Consider the following 18,559-nt stretch of genomic DNA (forward strand, 5'->3'; position numbering starts at 1 on the left):
AGACTGTCCCTCAATTTGAGTCTGTCTGATGTTTCCTCTTGATTAGATTCAGATTATACATTTATGGTAAGGATGACACCAAAGAATGCAAAGTGCTGTTGCATTCTTTTCGGTATCTCTTATCAGGAGGCTCCTCATGGTAGGAATATATTTCTTTTTTTAAAAAGGCTCACAAATATGAGAAGGCTTTCAAGTTGTAAAGAAATATCTTTAAAAATGAAATTAAAGAGTATAATGTATTTGAACAAGGGACCTTATTAAATCCCTAAAGGCAAGTGGTCAACTACATTGCTTATTTGCAATAAGGTTTATCCTGGTATTAGTTCACCTATTAATTTGTTTGTTCATTCACTAAGTTGAATGTTGGTCAAACACCTACTGAGAGCCAGAAACCTTCCATGTGCTGAGAATAAGGAGAGAAAACAAAACAAAAACCCACCTCTCCTCTTGGAGCTTCTATTCTAGTGGGAAGAAATGTTCATTGAATAAATTAAGTCAGTTATGTCATATGTTAGGAGGTAACAGGTATCTTGGAGCAAATATAAAGCAGGGGAAGTGTGATGGGGAATGCCAGAGCAGGCTATAATATTAAAAAAGGTGATCGGGAAGGCCTTCCTGAGAAGGTAATATGGCAAACTACAGGCCCACAGACTGAGAAATGTGATTTCTGTACTCTGAGCAGGCAGAGATTTAAAAAGCCTTCAGTGAAAGGACAAGTTCTATTAGTGAATCATCTATGATCCATCAAGTAAGTTGTTTCAGATGTCAGGGTGGAGGAAAATAACAGTGATTGCCATTCACTGGTATTTAGAATACTGGGTGGGATGGGAATAGGAAAGATGTAATCCCAGTGCAAGTTTCCAGAGAATTAAACTAGTGCTTGCTAAGTAGAATGATGAGAGAAAGATTGCTTAGGGACAAAAATCAAGGGCTCAGAGAGGGATAAATGGGGTAAATTTTGAACAACTTCTGGTAGACAGTAAGCTAGATAATAAACACATAATGCATACATTGTATGTTGTATTTTAAGATTTTATATTTTAAGAAAGTAAATAGACCTTTGTATTCAGGTTACATGAAGCAATTGTTTTTGACACTTGGTGCCATAAAGAGAATTTTGCTTCATGTCACAATGTCTCTGAACTGAATCTGTTTATGTCCACGTATCCTAGAGGAGTTTCATATGAGTCAATCCTCTTGCCTGGTGGAAATGAAATCTTATTTAATGGGTACTTTTTCCCAGGAAATATTCATCCTACTAACTTCAGTTTGAAGCTTTGGCTGTGCTCTTCAGGTTGGAGAGACAGCTAAGGATCTTTTTCCTCCCTCTTCATCCTTCCTGTCTCTGCAAGCTGCCCCTTCTCTGGCATGCTTATCACCTCCTTTGGCTGCCCTGCAATGCCCTGTGTCCCTCCAGGCTTGAAATGCTCTTGTATCACAAATCCATAACCACTTCCCATTCTCTCTTTCAAAGACACTTCAGAACAGCATTATCCTGTGGTCTTTCTCAGTTACATGGGTACAAAACTTGGGGCTCACAATTGGTTTACATCAGTGTACTTCCCAGAATGCCACATCTGCAGGTGGGCACGGGTGGCACCAAACCTTAGTTGTATTCTAAGAACGTGGGACATTCATCCTAGATCTTCCTGTATCCTGTGCACTTTGTGGCAGGCAGAACAATGCCAAAGTTGAGAGGTGACTTCTGGAGACTGCCTTGAATCGTGGCCCCATCACTAGCTATGTGACTTTGGGAGGTTACTTAGCCTTTCTATACCTCAGTGTCCTAATATGAAGATAATAAGAGTTCATGTCTTACAGGGTTGTCATAAAGATTAGATGGGTTAATATTGGGAAAACCTTTTAGAGTAGAGCCTGGGATACAGTAGGAATTATATAAATGTTTGTTAAATCAATAAATCAAATTTGTTTGGGAGGATGCTTGATTGGAAATTCTGAAGTTTCTGTGGAAAAACTCAGAATTTTCCACAGAAAAATTCTGAATGTGTACATTTTTCCAAGTGCATGGTCACCCAGCCAGTGACTGTATTTCCCAGCTTCCTGTACAGCTAGGCATGGCCATGTAACTAAATTCCGGCCAAGAAAATGCGGACAGAAATGAAGTGTGCCATTTCCAGGTTGTGCCCTCAAAAGGAATGGCTATAAAAGGGTGTATGCTGCATCTGCTCCTTGCTCCTTTGTCCCCCTTACCACTGGCTGGCATCCAGTTGTGATTGTGTGAACTGCAGCAGCCACATTGGGCTCTGAGATGGAAGCCTCATATTGAGGATGGCTGAGCTGCCTACCCAGCCCTATGACATCTGGGTCTGAGATATTCTGTGTGAGAGGAATAAACTATTATTTTGTTTTAGCCACTGTATATATTTTTGGTTCTTTTTTGTTATTGCAGATTAGGTTACACATTATATAAGCTGTTAATATCTCCATTTTACAAAAGAGAAATGGAAGCTTAGAATGATTAAGTGACTTGCTCAAGGTCATACAGTTTGTAAGTAGACATGGTGGGTTTCAAATCCAAGTGCTGTAATGCTACAGCTGGTACTTGTGACTGTGCATCATGCTGTTTTGCCCCCTGAAGCTCCGCTGGCCTATGAACTGGGTTTATGGGAGAGAAGGGGAGGAGACATCTGTCCCTGTGCTCCTAGTCCACCATTCCCAGCTACGACCAAAGGTTCCACCCAACACATACATTTCATAAGTAGGAAGTTCCTCACAGATGCAATGTAGTCTCAGTCTGGATTGAATTTGTTTATCTATGAGATTTTTGTCTTTTTTTTTTGATTGTCAGAGTTTAAAAAACCCAAGTCTCGCTTCTGCATACAGATTTAAGCCTAGGGTAAAGCGCAGATACAACGCTTAACAGCATATACAAGGGAGACAGTCAAAATATGTCAAAGACCGTAGCACTGGAAAAGAGTTTTCTAGCCAGGGACAGCAATCTCAGCAGTTTAACGTGACAGCATTGCACAGGCCTTGCTGAGTGCCAGCTGAGACGAGGGTAAGTGGGTGAGCAGCAGGAGTCAAAGCCAGTCCAGTTCAGATACAGAGGTCAGTGTACATAGGCAAACCTGGGAAAGGCTGAATTCTTTGTTGAAAATGTTTGCTTTCTCTCCCAGTCCTACTCAAAGCATCACAATACCATGATTAATGAAGAGTTTTTTTAAAAAAATGGAAGCTATCTCTTTTAGGTTTTTTGTGGTAAGTGGGTCTCAAAATGCTCATTCCTGGCACTGTCTCTAACACCTTATTCATCCTTGAAGATTCACTTGGCTGTTATTTCCTTGAAGAAGCCTGGTGTGACCTCTCATTCAGGTTAGGTAACCTTGTTAGGTACCACTATAGCAGCTGTACCTCCCCTCTCAGAAAGCTCTTCACACAGGGTTATTGCCTGGTTTTTTTGCCTATATCCAGCTGTTTCACTTCTGTGTTCATAGAGCCGAGCAAGCAGTGTGCCTAGAAGGTAGTAGATGTTCACTGGATAGAATGGACTCCATGGGGTGATGGTAATGGCTAAATATAACTCCAGAAGTGTTGTCCATTCTGAAGAATTGAGTAAAATGTGAATCTAGAATCTAACTATTGACCTATCCTTTTTTTTTTTTGAGAAGGCATCTCTCATATTTATTGATCAAATGGTTGTTAACAACAATAAAATTCTGTATAGGGGACTCGATGTACAATCATTAATCAACCCTAAGCATAATTCTCAACAGTCTCCAATCTTCTGAAGCATAACGAACAAGTTCTTACATGGTGAACAAGTTCTTACATAGTGAATCAGTTCTTACATGGTGAACAGTGCAAGGGCAGTCATATCACAGAGACTTTTCAGTTTTGATCATGCATCATGAACTATAAACAATCAAGTCAGATATGACTATTCGTTTGATTTTTATACTTGATTTATATGTGAATGCCACATTTTTCCCTTATTATTATTATTATTGTTCTTAAATAAAATGCTAAAGTGGTAGGTAGATGCAAGGTAAAGGTAGAAAACATAATTTAGTGCTGTAAGAGGGCAAATGTAGATGATCAGGTGTGTGCCTATAGACTAAGTATTAATCCAAGCTAGGCAAGGGCAACAAAACATCCACGGATGCAGATTTCTCTCAAAACAGGGGGGGGTTAGGTTCTAAGCCTCACCTCTGTTGATCCCCAATTTCTCACCTGATGGCCCCCCTGCGACTGTGCCTGCTATTGACCTATCTTTGAAATTTTATTTCTAGTCCACGTTCTCAATGCTGGTGAGAGTGTGAATAGGCTCAGGTTTTGTAGAAAACAATTGACAGCATGTCACAGGGACTTCAAATGTTTATATAATTACAACCAAAAATTACTTCTGTAATAGATTCTATGGAAATAAATACAAATACAGAGGAAGGATGTTCGCTGTACTCTTATTTATATTAGAAAAAACAGAAATGGTTCCAGTAAGGGAATGTATAAACACAGGAACAGTCCCTTGATTGTGTATTGTACATCCATGGGAAGAAAAAGTCACGTTTTGGAAGAATATCTAATCACTTGGGGAAAACTGCATTCTGTAATGTTACGTTACAGGACACAGTTGGTGTGCCATGGTGCCAGTGAGGCTGGCAGCAATGTGGTGGACAGGGTATTTTGGGAAGCCTGGCCTCCCCTGTAGGGTACACTGCAGTGAAGACTGCCTCTGGTCACTGCAGGTGTGGCTCTGAGTCCACACTGTGATGAACAAGGAACAGCCACTGTTCTAAACCAAACTTTCCCGTTCCACACAAGCATCCTCCCAAACATGTTTGATTTATTGATTTAACATTTATATCGCTCCTATTATGTCCCAGGCTCTACTCTAAGGGATTTCCCAATATTAACCCATGTAATCTTCAGGGGGATTCAGGAATTTGAATGTCAAACAAAGCACCTGGTGACCTAACCATCCACATGCCTTCGTGTGGAGCATTCGCATGGGACAAGGCTTAGCATTTCTACGAGAAAACTGAAAATTCAGCAACATTACAAGAAATTGTTGTGGAGAGAAAAGAAGGTTCAAACCTTACAGGAATCCCAATCACAGATCAATACCTTGATAATGGGAAATATCACTGATTAGCTGAAGAGGAAAGACTCAGGAAGCAATTTAGGGAAGTTGACCAGCCTTTGTCAGAACAAATTGTTGATCAGCCTTTGCGGGAAGAACAACGTAGCATTGAACAGGCTTTGTCTCAAGAACATTGTAGTGTTAACCAGCCTCAAGCCAGAACAACAGTAAAAGAATAAGCTCCATTTCTGTTCCAAAGAAAGATAAAGAGGAAACATCGAATGAAAAGGCACAAGAAACATGTGATCAGGTATAAGCTAAGTATGCTGCGAAGAAGAATCTGAGAGGAGGAAATGAGAGATGAAGCTCAAAGTCTACAAAAAGAAGAAAACAGAAGTGTTTAAAATATGGAGCAAAAAGACTAAAAAGGGCCAATCTGATAGAGCTCTGACAGGAGTACCACCTTTTTTGAATAAGCCCACCCGCCATCTCAGAGAGACCTAGGTTTCATATTACTTAGGCTACAAACATTCTCCGGAGTACACGTCAGCAAGCCACAAGCCCACCTTTACCCTGACCCATCCCCTCAAAAACCTGCCAAAAACCTGGCCGTAAAAAGCCTCTTAGCCTGTAAGAGATGCCTTTGTTTTGCTTGCCCGAACAGAGAGGTCCCTCTCAGGTTTAGCAATAAACCTGCTTGGACTGTGGAGTTCGTGTCCCTTCTTTTCCTTTTACAACCCAACTTGAATTACAAATGGAGTATCTTTTTTAAAAAATACAAGAAAAATTAAATCAGATATTTTGTCTTAATCAAGGATTAAACCATCTGTTGTCTGTTGAGTTCTTTTGTACGTATGATAGGCCTCCTAACAATTTGTCAAAAATTTGTCCTAACAATGTCAACATAAACATGTCCAAATATTTTTGTTCTTGCAAAAGAAAAAGTTCTATATATGTTATATATAATATGATTTGTTTCTTATTTATTTGCTTTTGAAGAAAGGTTGGACTGAAGAATGGAAAGAATCTTCTATTTGGCTGACAGTTTCAAGCAGATAATACTTTTGTACCTATGAAATTCAAGTGAAATAAAATGTTTTGAAAAAAAAAGCAGGACACAAGATTATATATTCTGTATGATCCATTATAAATCTCTCTCTTTCTCTCTCACACACACACATATTACATACATATGGGAGAAACTATTACCAAGAATGATATCTATTTATCATCACCTGTGGATGGCTGTTTATTTTATATATTCTGCATTTTCCAAACCTCTACCAGTAAGCATACTTTAAAAATCAGGAAAAAAAAAAAGTTAAAGTAATAATAAATTCCAAATTCTTGTTTCTGTGTTTCTTTTTTATCAAACACCCAGACCAATAGCATGGTGCATTCATTCCTCGGGATAGTACCAACTGTAGCCATTACCACACCCCACGGGATACCTGCGCTACCTCCTCCTAAGTAACTGTTCTCACTAAAGCCTGAATAAGATGTGCTAAAGCAAAACACACAGAGCAGAGGGTCCCTGCCATCAGCACATAGACATCCACTGTCACTTTTTAATACAAATTCCATTTCTCCTGCCTGCTCAGGCCTAGTCCACAGAGGCTTGCAATCACTCAGCTGTGGTGGGGTTCTCTGTCCGTCTCGCAGAGAGCATTCTGGATTACAACACATCTCTTTTCTTTTACATGTGTTCTTCTTTTCTTCCTTCTCCCTTCCTCCTAGTTTACTTCACAAAGCCATTGTGAAGAGAATGAAACTGAACTATGGAGAACATATCCAGCCACTCAGGGTGGGTGGAATCAGCACAGGAATACTCATTTGTTTCTGTTGCTCCTCCTGCTGCTTTGTGTATCGGTCATCCAACAAGACATAGTTCATTCTCTCCATTCTTTTCTTCCAAATACTGACGAAAGGAAGTTTGTGTGTAAAGGTCCTATTGAGTGCCTAAATTTTTCTCTTGAACATTTATTTTATGGCCTGCTTTGTAAGTTTGGTTTCAGATTTGGTGGTATCAGGATTACTAACATTACGTTGTATGCCAGTACATTTTATTTCACTGGGTTCTGAACAGGGAGCAGCAGCATTTGCTAAACAATTTTGTTCAATACCCTCAAAAATATTGGTGTGTTTATATGAAAACCAAATTTGTTCGTTGAACCAATCATTTGGAATTGCTTTGAGGGGTCAAACAGATTTAGTTTAATGTATTTTTTAACTAGGGCTGATTTTTAGAAGCGTTTCCATTTAAACTATAATTATATTATAGTCTTAAAGCCAGTTAATAGCATTCTACCTATGTAGTCAATATAAATTTGTTGTCATTATTTGTAAGCACACACCTTATTTTAACACACAAGAAATGACATGATCTGAAAGTGCACAATTTTTCCATTTTTCTTTCACTGGAAGCAATTCCTTAGGAATCCAAGCCAACAGAAATAGAAACAGAGAAAAACAAAACACCAAAACACAGGGCGATGTTCACACAAAGAATAAAGGTTAACACATGACTCCTAGTGTCATTTACTTTGTTGATAATCATCTTAGTTAACGAAGAAAATGATCAGTTTGACTCTTTCAACATTTATTTGTTGAACAAACCATGGGCTCAGGAGATACATGGACAGAGAATCCTGGCTCTTCCCCTTAAAAATTGTGTAAGTTTGGACAAGTTTTTCAACCTCTCTAATGCCTCAGTTTTCTAATCTGTAAAATGAAGATAGTATTAGTCTCTAACTTGTAGGGTTATTGGGAGGGTTAACTAAGCAAACACGCACAAAAAAAGCTTACAACAGTCCCTGGAAAAGAGTGAGTACTCAGTAAATGCCAGGTGTGCAGGATAACAACAGAGAGCAGATCAATATGATCCCTGCCTTCACTGAGTTTAGACTCTAGTGGCAGTGTGGGTGGAGAGGTAACAAAAGACATCACACAATTGCACACCAGTAGCATCTGTACAATTGGGTTAAGTACAATGAAGGAAAAACATAGGGCACTAAGATCAACTTGTGGGCTGCTTTTTCAATGAATTATAACAGTTAAGCTTTTATGACTTAGATTCTCGATACTGTACTTTTGTAAATTCAAGAATATCTGAAATTTCCACTGTCATAAATTCACTCATTATGTATGTTTTTTTAAAAATCAGACTTAAAAGTTGAGAACTTTCAATTTGAAGATGACAGTATATTTATATATATCAAGGTGTTTAAAGATAAATCCTAGTGGCTGCGGGCTGGGAATAATTCAGTCTATTTGATTACAATGACGTGGTAGTCAATAACTTACTGTTTTACTTTCCTGCCTGACTCTTTAGATACACAGAGTTTTTCAAAAGTCTTAACGGTGTTTCAAACTTCTTATTCTTAGCGCGGCAGAATATAGTGTAGTGAGTGGTTCAGAAATCAGGCTTTGAAATCAGAAGAGCAAGGATCTAGTTTCTGACATGAGGACGGCTTTTAGGTTTTTGGCAAGTTCCTCCTCCACTCTGAAGCTTCAGATTCTTCGTATTTAAAATAGAGGACAACACAACTTTCATCAGGAGTTGTGAAGGTGAAAGGGTAACAGTCTGGGAACATCCAGCAGTTAGCAGACACTCAACAAAAGGAGCTGCTAACCCAAAAGGGAGGCTGAACGGATTAATTTTCTTCCTATGGATCTTAGATTACTAAAATCATTAAGAACTTGTGTTTCATTTTTCTGTGTTTTTTTTTTTTAGAAAGGCACTGTTTTTCTTTACATACAGGCTGTGATAAAGAAAAAATAATGTAACATTTAAGAGTAAGATTGCTGGTGAAAAGTTAATTGCATAATCAGTGTGCCCATCAATCCTTCAGTTCCAAACAATACTAAGATTAGCATACGTCAAATCTTCATTTCACACTGAGAAATTCAACCAAGGATTTCTAATTTATTAAGAGTTGAGAGATATTTACAGAGTTCAAAGCCCCACTCAGCAGGGCTTATGCGTTCCCTCAGCAAAACTAGGTGGCCACCAACCCGCTTCGCAGAGCAGCCTGGAGGATGCTGATAACCGGGAGCGAGAGCCAAATCCCCCAGGGCTGGGACGCGCCCTGCATTCGGTAATCCCCCGGTTGGGGTGTTGGAGGTGGGCCTCCCTCCTTTTCACGCCCAGCCCCAGCCACTCCCAGCCCTCGGTCCCGCCTCCCTTCCCTGATTGGCTTCCAATCCTGTCCCGTCCCCCGCCGGAGCGGCCGATCAGGAGGCGGTCTCCCCTAGAGGGTGGGACGGGGGGCGGAGCTGAGTGAGTCTGAGACGCCTACCCGGGCCGCGGGCCTGCGGACTCGTTCTCCCGCTGAGGGTGGAGACGCGTGAACCGAGAGCGTGTGCAGCGTTCTGCCAAGCCAGTCAGACACCATGGCTGACAGCCGGGATCCAGCCAGCGACCAGATGAAGCTCTGGAAAGAGCAGCGGGCCGCGCAGGTACACCCGGGCTCTCTTCGAGCCGGCCGGAAGGTTTGGGCAGAAAGCTAGGCGTCCTGGAGTCGTAGTGGCGTGGCGGGGGCTGTACCACTGCTCACCGCTTGGCCGAGTGCTGCTTTTGGGTGCAGGTGGACTGTTACATTCGCGGGGTCGTGGGAGCGCTCTCGGGTGGGGAGCAGCGGCCTGCCGTGGCCTGCAGGTTTCGTCCGCGGCAGCAGGGCCCTAGTGGTTGGCTCCGGATTTTGTACCTCTGCCAGCTGGGACAGAAGTCTCAGCTTGAGGGAGGAGTGGAGGCTCATGGGGCAAGAGGCAGAGAGCTGCAGCTGCAAGAAAGGAAGTGAGGGGGGAAACGGGAACAGGCTCCAGCTGGAACCTTGCTCAAACAATAATACAAATTTGCATGTTTGCGGCGTGCCTTGGGGTCAGGGACCGTGCTTTACCATCTCCATGTCCCCAGCACCAAACACGGTGGCAGATACTTGTACTAACAACATTAAACGACTAAATAAAATAATTTTTACATCCATTATTTCATTTGCATTTAAAAACATCCAAGTCCAGCAACCGGATGTTGCTAGGAGCTAGAAGTTACATTAGGGATTAATTAATGCGTTTATTCACGATTGTTCTTTGAGTGCCTGCAAGTGTTAGGCACGGTGCTGGGTCAAGGCTAACAAATTCCAGTGACGCAAGAACCACCCACCCCTTTGGCAAACTCAAAGTCCAGTCTGGGAGACAAGATGGATAAACAGAAGATTGCCATAGAGCGTGCTGAGGGCTTTAATATAGGTTATCTGTAAAGTGTCAAGGGGTGACCTACTTGGCTGTCAAGCTTCCCCAAACAGGTGACATCTGAGTGAGAACTTAGAGGTGAAGTATTTCAGCCCACCAGTGGTGGGCTAGGCATTCTTGGCCTGTCCCCAGAGTGCAAAGTCCTAAGGGCATCTTTGAGGAGGTTGGATTAGAGCAGAGTGCATCTGGTCTGGGTCTTCTTTGTCATACTGGCCCAGAGAGTCTAGGACTTGCCCAGCTCCCATGGCAGTTGGTTCATGGCAGAGAAAGGACTAGAACTAGCTTTCCTCATCTTGCTTAATGCTCTTTTTCAAAACCAGGTTAGTATTCGTGAACTGGGGTAACACTAAGTGCCCATGGATTGCTTTATGGTTCCCTATTTGTGTGACGGCTGCCATTTTCCTTTAAGGGCGCAGAAAATCTCTCTTCGTGTCCTGTCCTGTATTGTATGCCACTATAGTAGTTCAGTTATATTCATGAATTTTTAAAGCGAACCAGACATACATAGCGTCTTCTTATATAATTAAGGACGTGCAGCTAGTTGGTGGAGGAGTCAAGATTAGAACTCAGCTTCTTGGTGCCAGGACTCTTTCCATAACCCATGGTTGCTAAATCCTGGTTCACCCTGAAGTGTTCATGAATACTCAGTGAGTTGAAAAAATAGAGACAATGTAATGAGTTGTTTATTTAAAAAAATGTATTCATTTTTAAAGGACTTCCCTTTGTTCTGAAACTAGCTTGCTTCTACATTGTTTATGAGAATCATTAACTATTCTTAAGTCATTAAGACCCTAAATGGATGCCCATTTGTGAAAACAGCTACCCACAAAAGCAGAGCTATAACTGGGGGGCCATAGTTGAAATACTGCTGTCTCCTTTGCCCTTGGTAGTCAAGGTCACTCTTTGTCTTGATTGGCAGTCACACTGATGTCTCATTGTGCCTCACTTTTAGCTGCTCTTAGTGAAAACCGCTTATTTGAGGTGACCATCCAAAAGGAACTTTGCATTTGTCACATAACTTATAATTTTCCAGTGCCTCATTATGAAAAATTTCAAACATTCAGGAAAGTTGAAAGAATTGTACAGTATATATATACCCATATATCTAACACATTTTGCTATATATGTATATATATATTTTTTCTTACATGTTATTCTATCCATTTCTTCATACTTTGGTTAACTCCCTTCCCCTTTCTCCCCTTTTGAGGTGCATTTCAGAGTAAGTTGTAAACATCAATAGACTTTACTCCTGAACACTAAGCATGTCTATGAACTGAGTTCAGTGTTTATGTTTTTAGGGTAATACTTATGTACAATGAAGCACACAAATGCTAAGTGTACCATTCCATGATATTTTTATAAATATATACACTTGTGAATACTGCTCTTTTATCAAGATACAGAAAGTTGTGTCATGCTGTTTTCCAGTCATTTCCTACAACCCCTAAGTTTGCCATGGGCAACCACTCTTTTGGTTGTTTTTTAGCCATTAATTTATGTACTTTTTAAGGTAATGGTTCTTTCATTTAGCATCAACATTTTAAGATTAAAAAAGGAAAAATGTTTTAAGATTCATTCATGTTGTGTAATAAGTAGTTTGTTCTTTTTATTGCTGAGTAGTATTCCATCAGATGAATATACCTGTTTATCCTGTTGCTGGATACCTGGGCTATTTCCAATGTTTGGCTGTTATGAATAAGCTGCTATGAAGACTTATACAAAAGTCTTATATGCTTTCATTTCTCTTGAGAAATACCTAGGGATAGAATTGCTGAGTTATAGGGTAAGTGAATATTGTATGAGAAACTGCTAAGTCTTTTTCCAAAGTAGTTATACCATTTTACACTACATAATGTATGAGAGTTCTAATCTTCTTCATATCCTGTCAACTTTTGGGGTTGACAGTCTTTTAATTTTAGCCGTCTGGTGGGTATGATGTGGTATCTCATTGTGGTTTGTATTTGCACTGACCTGATGACCAGTGACACTGAAGATCTTTTCACATGCTTATTAACCATTGGTATATATTCCCTTGACATTTCTGTTCAAATCTTTTGCCCTTTAAAAAATTGGATTGTTTGTCTTTTTATTGTTGACTCATAGCTCATATTTAAAGTTAAGTCAAATGTGAGCTAAGTGCTGTAGTAACTCCAAAATGTATAATGGTGTAAACATGTTAGAAATTAAATTTTCTCTTACATAATGGGCCAAAATGGTTTGAGATAGAAATGAGGGGAGTGAGTACTCTGCTGCCCACAGATTCTGAGGGCTCCAGGCTGAGGTAATCTATGCTTTTGTCAACCCATGGCTTTTAAGGGTATGGGCATTACTCTCCAGCCACAGAAGGTTCAGAGCTTGGAGGAGGGTATGTATGTCACTGCTGCTCACATCCCATTTGCTAGAACTCTGATACACAGCTGGAGGCTGGGAAATGTAGTCACCTCTGTATCCAACTACAGTAGCCAAACCATATAATCCCATGTGGTGTAAATCTGTCCAGCCACTTCTTGTGCTGTGATGATGAGAAAACAGACATAATCTTATTTTTTTTTTAAGATTATGTCCTTTTTACTTTCTGACATTAAAATACTCTTTCTGTTAGAAAATTATTATAATAATGGATGGTGTATATATTTTAATATCCCCTTGCTTGGCAAATGCTTTTATACACCCACTCCTCCCTCCTTCCCTCCCTCCCCCACTTTGTGCTGATTTTTAACTGGACTGAGAGGTCTCTAAGTTCTGGGTACCCTATTCTCCCTCAAGAACCAGATCAAGAATGCCAAGCTGGGTGTTTCCTCCCTTGAAACCAGAGTGTCAGCCACTGTGACAGCAATTTATTGGGTGCTTTTCTTGGCCGATTTTGTTGCTGCCAAGTAAACTGAGAGCTCTGTAAACTTTTAGAAAGTGAGCATTGAATCAAGTATGTTCGTAGGTATGTCTTGGATCTTTTAAAAAATCTTTATTTCTCTTTATTAAAAAATATACTGGGGTGAGGGTGTTGGTTCTCGGGATATGCTCAGTCACTTTGGATGGAATTTAAATGCTAACTTTGTTGCTCATTGCTCAGAATGCCATGGGCATTTTTTTCAGATACCTAAGCTTTAATTAGTTGCTTCTGATCCCTTAAAAATTGGAGAATTGGAACATTTGAAGTGTTACCTTTCTAAACAGTTAGCTGGGAGAGAGGTTTGGTCTTAGCCCATCCATTCCTTTTAATGAGTCATAAGCCAGCCCTTGAGGGTTTATGTATTTTTGGGGGTAATTTGATAATAACTGCTTTGGTATAACACTGCCAAATTCAGGATGGACGAGGGTGACTGATATCTACTTGGCGCCTATGTGCTTTCCTTTCTCTGGGGACCTACCTAGCAGTAGAATTGCTGGGTCATAGTGTGGCAGCAAGAGAGAGATGAGAAGTGGAATAAAACTCAGCTCTCATTTCCTTTAGCCAGTATTTAAACCACAGGTAAGAAAGGAGAGGCTGACTGCAAAATGCAAAACAAGCAGATAGTTATTTTTGCTTATTTTCTCCTCAGTTTTGTTCTTTATGTTTTTTCTGAGTGCTACGACTGTTGTAGTTTCAAATACAAAGAGTAAAGGAATCTTTTACATTTGTGGATTATCCTTTATTTTTTGAGCTTTTGTTTCTCATTTCCTTTTATCCCCTACCTTTCTGAAAGATCAAAGGACAAGGCCAGGTCTCAGTGCTCCTGGACTTATTTAAGACGGTTTTAAGACAGAGAAAACCTATTTTGCAATAACTATTATTCTCTGTATTTTAAAGGTTTTGTTCTTGATAGGATTATTCTGAATGTTGCTAATTATTGAAAACCAGTAGCAATGTTTTGACCATTCTTGCTGGAAACATTGACAACTCACCAAGAAGAGAGGGAAAAAACTTAGCAACTATTGTGACATGTTTATTCTTACACAGAATAATATGAAACAGCCCTGCTTGAAAAACCAACATTTTCCACTAGGGTGAGGGAGGAGGTATATTCTGTCAATCTGTGCTCAGAGAAACAATCATATGACCTTGAAATCTGACATTTATCCTCCTTGTAAAGGCAACTTTTATTTTTTCTGAAATTAAAACTTCCCCCTAGTTATCTTCCCTGGGATCCTTGGAGTCAGCTTTTATATTCTTTGTCATTTGTTCTACCCCTCACAGAGTTCAACACCAAGGACAGGCAATTCTCTCTTGCCTATTGGATCTTATGGTCTCTTGCTCAGTGCATTGTTGTTAGTCTAGGCCTTGTAGCTCTGGATGGAGGGGCTTCCTAGCTCCGAGCAAGTTCACTATGGATTTGGTAAGACCGAATAACAACAATGGAACATGGAGGGTAAAAAGGGTTTATTCTTATGGTGGTCACCTGGTTGTGCACAAGCAGCAAGCCCACATCTGTCTCAGCCCCTGACTCCAGCCTCTGCCCAGGGGCTGTCTCTGCTCCAGACTCCCCAGCCTCTACTTTCTTCTCTGGGCTCTGCTTGCCTGCTTCCCTCTGCCCCTAGCACCAGGTGGAACTCTTCTTATATCAGTTGCAGCAGTAATGGCTTATCGCCAGTGGGTGTACAAATATGTGCTTGTGCAGTAGGCTAATTGTTACCTCATTGCACATATACAGTGAGCAAGGTTAGTATCAGATGAGAATCCTGGACATGGAATTTCCATTTTTCCTATAGGCCTAAAGGTTGTAGGTCCAGTTTGGTAGCAGTGAGCCTGCTGCTGAGATGGCCTGTGATAGAAAGTTTCAGTGTGCTTTGTTTAGTACCAATAGGAACAGGCTGTGTTCTTTATCAAGAACACAGTTTGATTTTTTCTTGCCTTTATTAAATTTCACTTTTTCCATTATCTATTAATATTTCATTGGGTGGCAGTACCCTTTATGGAGAATATAGGCTAACCTAGGCAATGAGTAAAGTAGAATGGTACTTAGACTTGCCTTTTGAGCTTAGCATGACCAACTGGCATTGACTTATAGCAAGGTACCTTGTGGCTTCACCACAAATGAAGTCAGCTTACAAAAGAAAGTGCATCCCAGTGATGACGTCTCTACTTATAGTCCAGAATGCATAGTTTTCAGTCTTTAAGGCAATCAGAAAACTTCCCACTGTTGTCAATTCATTTATTTTGTGTTTGACAGTCCCCTGGTGTGATGTGGTATTAAGGGGAGGGTGACCCCTGCTGCTTAGAATGTTTAAGATAGAAAAAAGAGACATGAGACTCAATCCAGAATTTAGGATTCAGTGGCCTCCTTGGAAGTTGGGGTTTTCCACAGTTTCTAGGGATGATAAGCCCTCCTTGGGCAGAAACCAGCGTCAATCATCTGAACTGTTGACTACTGTATTGTTTTATGAACAGTGCTGAATTCTGCTGCTCTCTGTGTTGACTGCATGTGTTACAGGAAAAGCATTGAATGCAGAGCCTGGTCAGAATGAACACTCTTCTGTTTGCATTGTTGATGCACTCACTCACTGCCCTCTCCAGTTTTTGAAGCAAATTGCAGACATGGTGTCATTTCATCTGTAAATATTTCAGGGTATTATGTCTAATAATACCATTGTCACATCTACAAGATAAACAGTAATACCTTGGTAACTTCAAATAGCCAGCCAGTGTGTTCAGTTTCCCAGATTTTCTCTGTGCAGAAAAGCGTTTATGTACAGGCCTGAGACTGCACTTAATCATAAAGGCCTGTTTGCTACGTTGGCGCTGGGCAGGCGTCTAAAGTTGGATTTCTGGAGGGCTCCCCCTACCGTAATTGCTCAGAATGGCAGACTGTGCCTAGGCAACGGGTATGGATTATGCCGAACACCTGCTTCCCTTCTGGGAGTCAGAGGCTCCATGATGAGCTCCCAGTACAAACTGTGGCATCAAGTCTCTAATGAGCGTCTCTGCTGGACAATTCATGTGTGTTGCTACAGCCCACAGCGGGAGGGGGGTGGTTTCAGTGTGTCCTGTGTGACTCCACTGGAAGGGGCCCCTGGGCAGCTTGCACTGGTTCCCTCCTGACTTCACTCCCTGTGCCTCTTCTCCCTGCTGATTTTGCTTTGTATTAAAAAGCTGTAATAAATTATAGCCTGTGACTAGATGCTGAGTTTGGTGAGTCCTCCTAGGGAATCACCCAACCTGGGGTGGTCTTGGGGACCCTGACGCTGTCTCTGTCTCTTTTTAATGCTTTCCTCAAATCTGAATCTGAATAAAGTTCACGCATTGTATTGGTTGATATTTCTGAAGTCCCTCTTTATCTTCCTTTTGGTGGTTATAAACAAAGTTTGTAGTCATTTAGGGAATCAGCGAAGGGTCAGCTTTGCGGCCAGACAAGATTCGTATCAGGGCTCGGGTGGCCACTTACTTCACCTCCCTTCCCTTATTTCCTCATACATAAAATCGGACAATAGTTCTCCTTACCTTGAAGGGTAGTTGTGAGGACTCACTTATGTAATACATGTGTGTAAATTAATACATAATGACTACCCAGTACACAGAATATGTGCAGGATATGTTAGCTGTGTTGTTTTAAAAGGAGCTGTAGTGTTGTGGTTAAGAGTTTGGGTTCTTGAGCCATTCTGCTTGGATTCAGAGCAAAGGGGTTTCTGCCCCTTTCTAAGTGGGTGACCTTGGCCGAGTTGTATAACTTCTCTTTGCCTCAGTTTCCTCTTCTGTATAATGAGGATTATAATAGTACTCCTTACTTCAGAGAGGTGAATTAAGTGTGATAACCTGAGTAAAGAGTTTAGAACAGTGCCTGCACAACAAGCAGTTATTATTATAGTTTTGAGGTTTGAGTGCATCTAATAAGACCTTTCAGACACACATCCCCTGTCCAAGCTGAGAGAGCAAGAGCAACAAGGAGTGGGGTAAGAGGAGATCCAAATTCTGCCTTTATTACTGGTAGAGGCTTGATTGGAGAATGTGGCTTAGTGGTTCTGGCCACGAGGGCTTGCTGAGATTGCACCCCTGAGATAAATTTACCTTTTGCATTTAAGCAGCTCTGGAGAGGACCACAGCCCCCCTCAGGGGAAGCAGGGGTAACATGTGCCACCTGTGGCCCCTGGCTTTCAAAGAAGAGGGCCTCGGTCCTTTTCCCAAACTGCCCAGTTAGGGAAGTCTCTCCTCTTCCTTGGATTGGGGCAAGGGGCCTGGAGCACTCAGGTGTCACCCACATCCCCTTATCCCTGCAAGAAATTTGAAGGTCAGCACAATTTTTGGTTTTCTGTATGTGAGTGTGCACACGTAGGTACAGGTATCCCCTGCATTTCTAAAGTTTGCCTTATGCTACTCTGCTTTTTATGAAGGATCCACATTAGTACTTGTTTTCACTACCTGAAAGAAGAGGATTTTCACTTTTATGAAAAAAGGTGAAAAGCACAAATAACAGCTAGCTGTTACAGAGGCAGGGTGCACCCCCAGCACATAGAGCTCCTGCCCCAGGAATTACACTCAGCATCTTGGCATTAAGCTGCTGTAACTCGGAGCTGACTGAGTCATCTGCTTTAGCTCGGTTTATTTTGTGCATCCTGCGGCAAGATATGTCCTAAGGTATCAGAAAAGCCTAAGGGAGGTTAGTTTTTGGGTCTGCGAACACTAAAAATCTTTTCCATATAAATTAATGGTAATTGCTTCTTCTCTTTTAGCCATTTTGATTTACAAAAGGTTTCATAGGACGCTCTACTTTTGGATAGTGGGAGAAATCTGTATTTGATAAATTTTTGTTGAGTAAATGTAATGTTAGGCAGTAATTTGCTAGAAAGTATCAAGCATATTCTGTGTTGCTCTCTGAGAATGAGAAGCTGTCATTATGACTATTGGGATTGAAAGTTAGGGATGGTCTCTATTACCAATCTTTTTAATGGAAGATTTAAAAATGGAAGAATATGACTAGTAAGTTCTTAGAAGTTCTGTGATCAGAGGGCACTAAAATAAGTGGAAACTATGTTGAGAAAATATTTCCTCAGAGAAAGCCAACCTATATCCTCCCAGGAAAATTTCTTCATTCAGGTTTTAACTCCAGCCAAAAAGTAGAAACAGCAAAGCCAAGATGGAATTTTACCTGACTTTTGAGTCCCTTTATCTAATCACAGTGCCAGTTTTTAGCCAAGCCCAAGTACTTTTTGCTGATTTTAGCAGCAGTTTTTGTAACTTTTGTTTGAAGGAGTTTCATCAGAATTTGAAACTGATAAATTCAAATAGTTGCCTTTTATTTTTTGGAAGGGACATTTTATTTTTTGGAGAGGGATTGACTATTGCGTCCTCTTCCT

General features: G+C 40.9%; 1 protein-coding gene and 1 pseudogene across 3 annotated transcripts in view; both read left to right on the plus strand.

The window, feature by feature from the left end:
• Positions 1 to 567: 567 nt before the first annotated feature.
• Positions 568 to 8,445, plus strand: LOC118972763 (thyroid transcription factor 1-associated protein 26-like; annotated as a pseudogene).
• An 881-nt stretch (positions 8,446 to 9,326) lies between these two features.
• The window catches only part of CAT (catalase), a 50,499-nt gene continuing 41,266 nt past the window's right edge, over positions 9,327 to 18,559 (plus strand). For 2 of the 3 annotated variants that reach the window (XM_037019816.2, XM_037019800.2), the window contains exon 1: positions 9,327 to 9,499. In XM_037019816.2, coding sequence (XP_036875711.2) covers positions 9,434 to 9,499 — 66 coding nt within the window. In that variant the 5' untranslated portion in view covers positions 9,327 to 9,433. Of the gene's footprint in view, positions 9,500 to 10,477; positions 10,612 to 18,559 lie in introns of those variants that run through there. The other variant, XM_037019809.2, reaches the window with a different exon arrangement.

This window comes from Manis javanica, chromosome 11 (assembly GCF_040802235.1).
Source record: "Manis javanica isolate MJ-LG chromosome 11, MJ_LKY, whole genome shotgun sequence".
Lineage (NCBI taxonomy): Eukaryota > Metazoa > Chordata > Mammalia > Pholidota > Manidae > Manis > Manis javanica.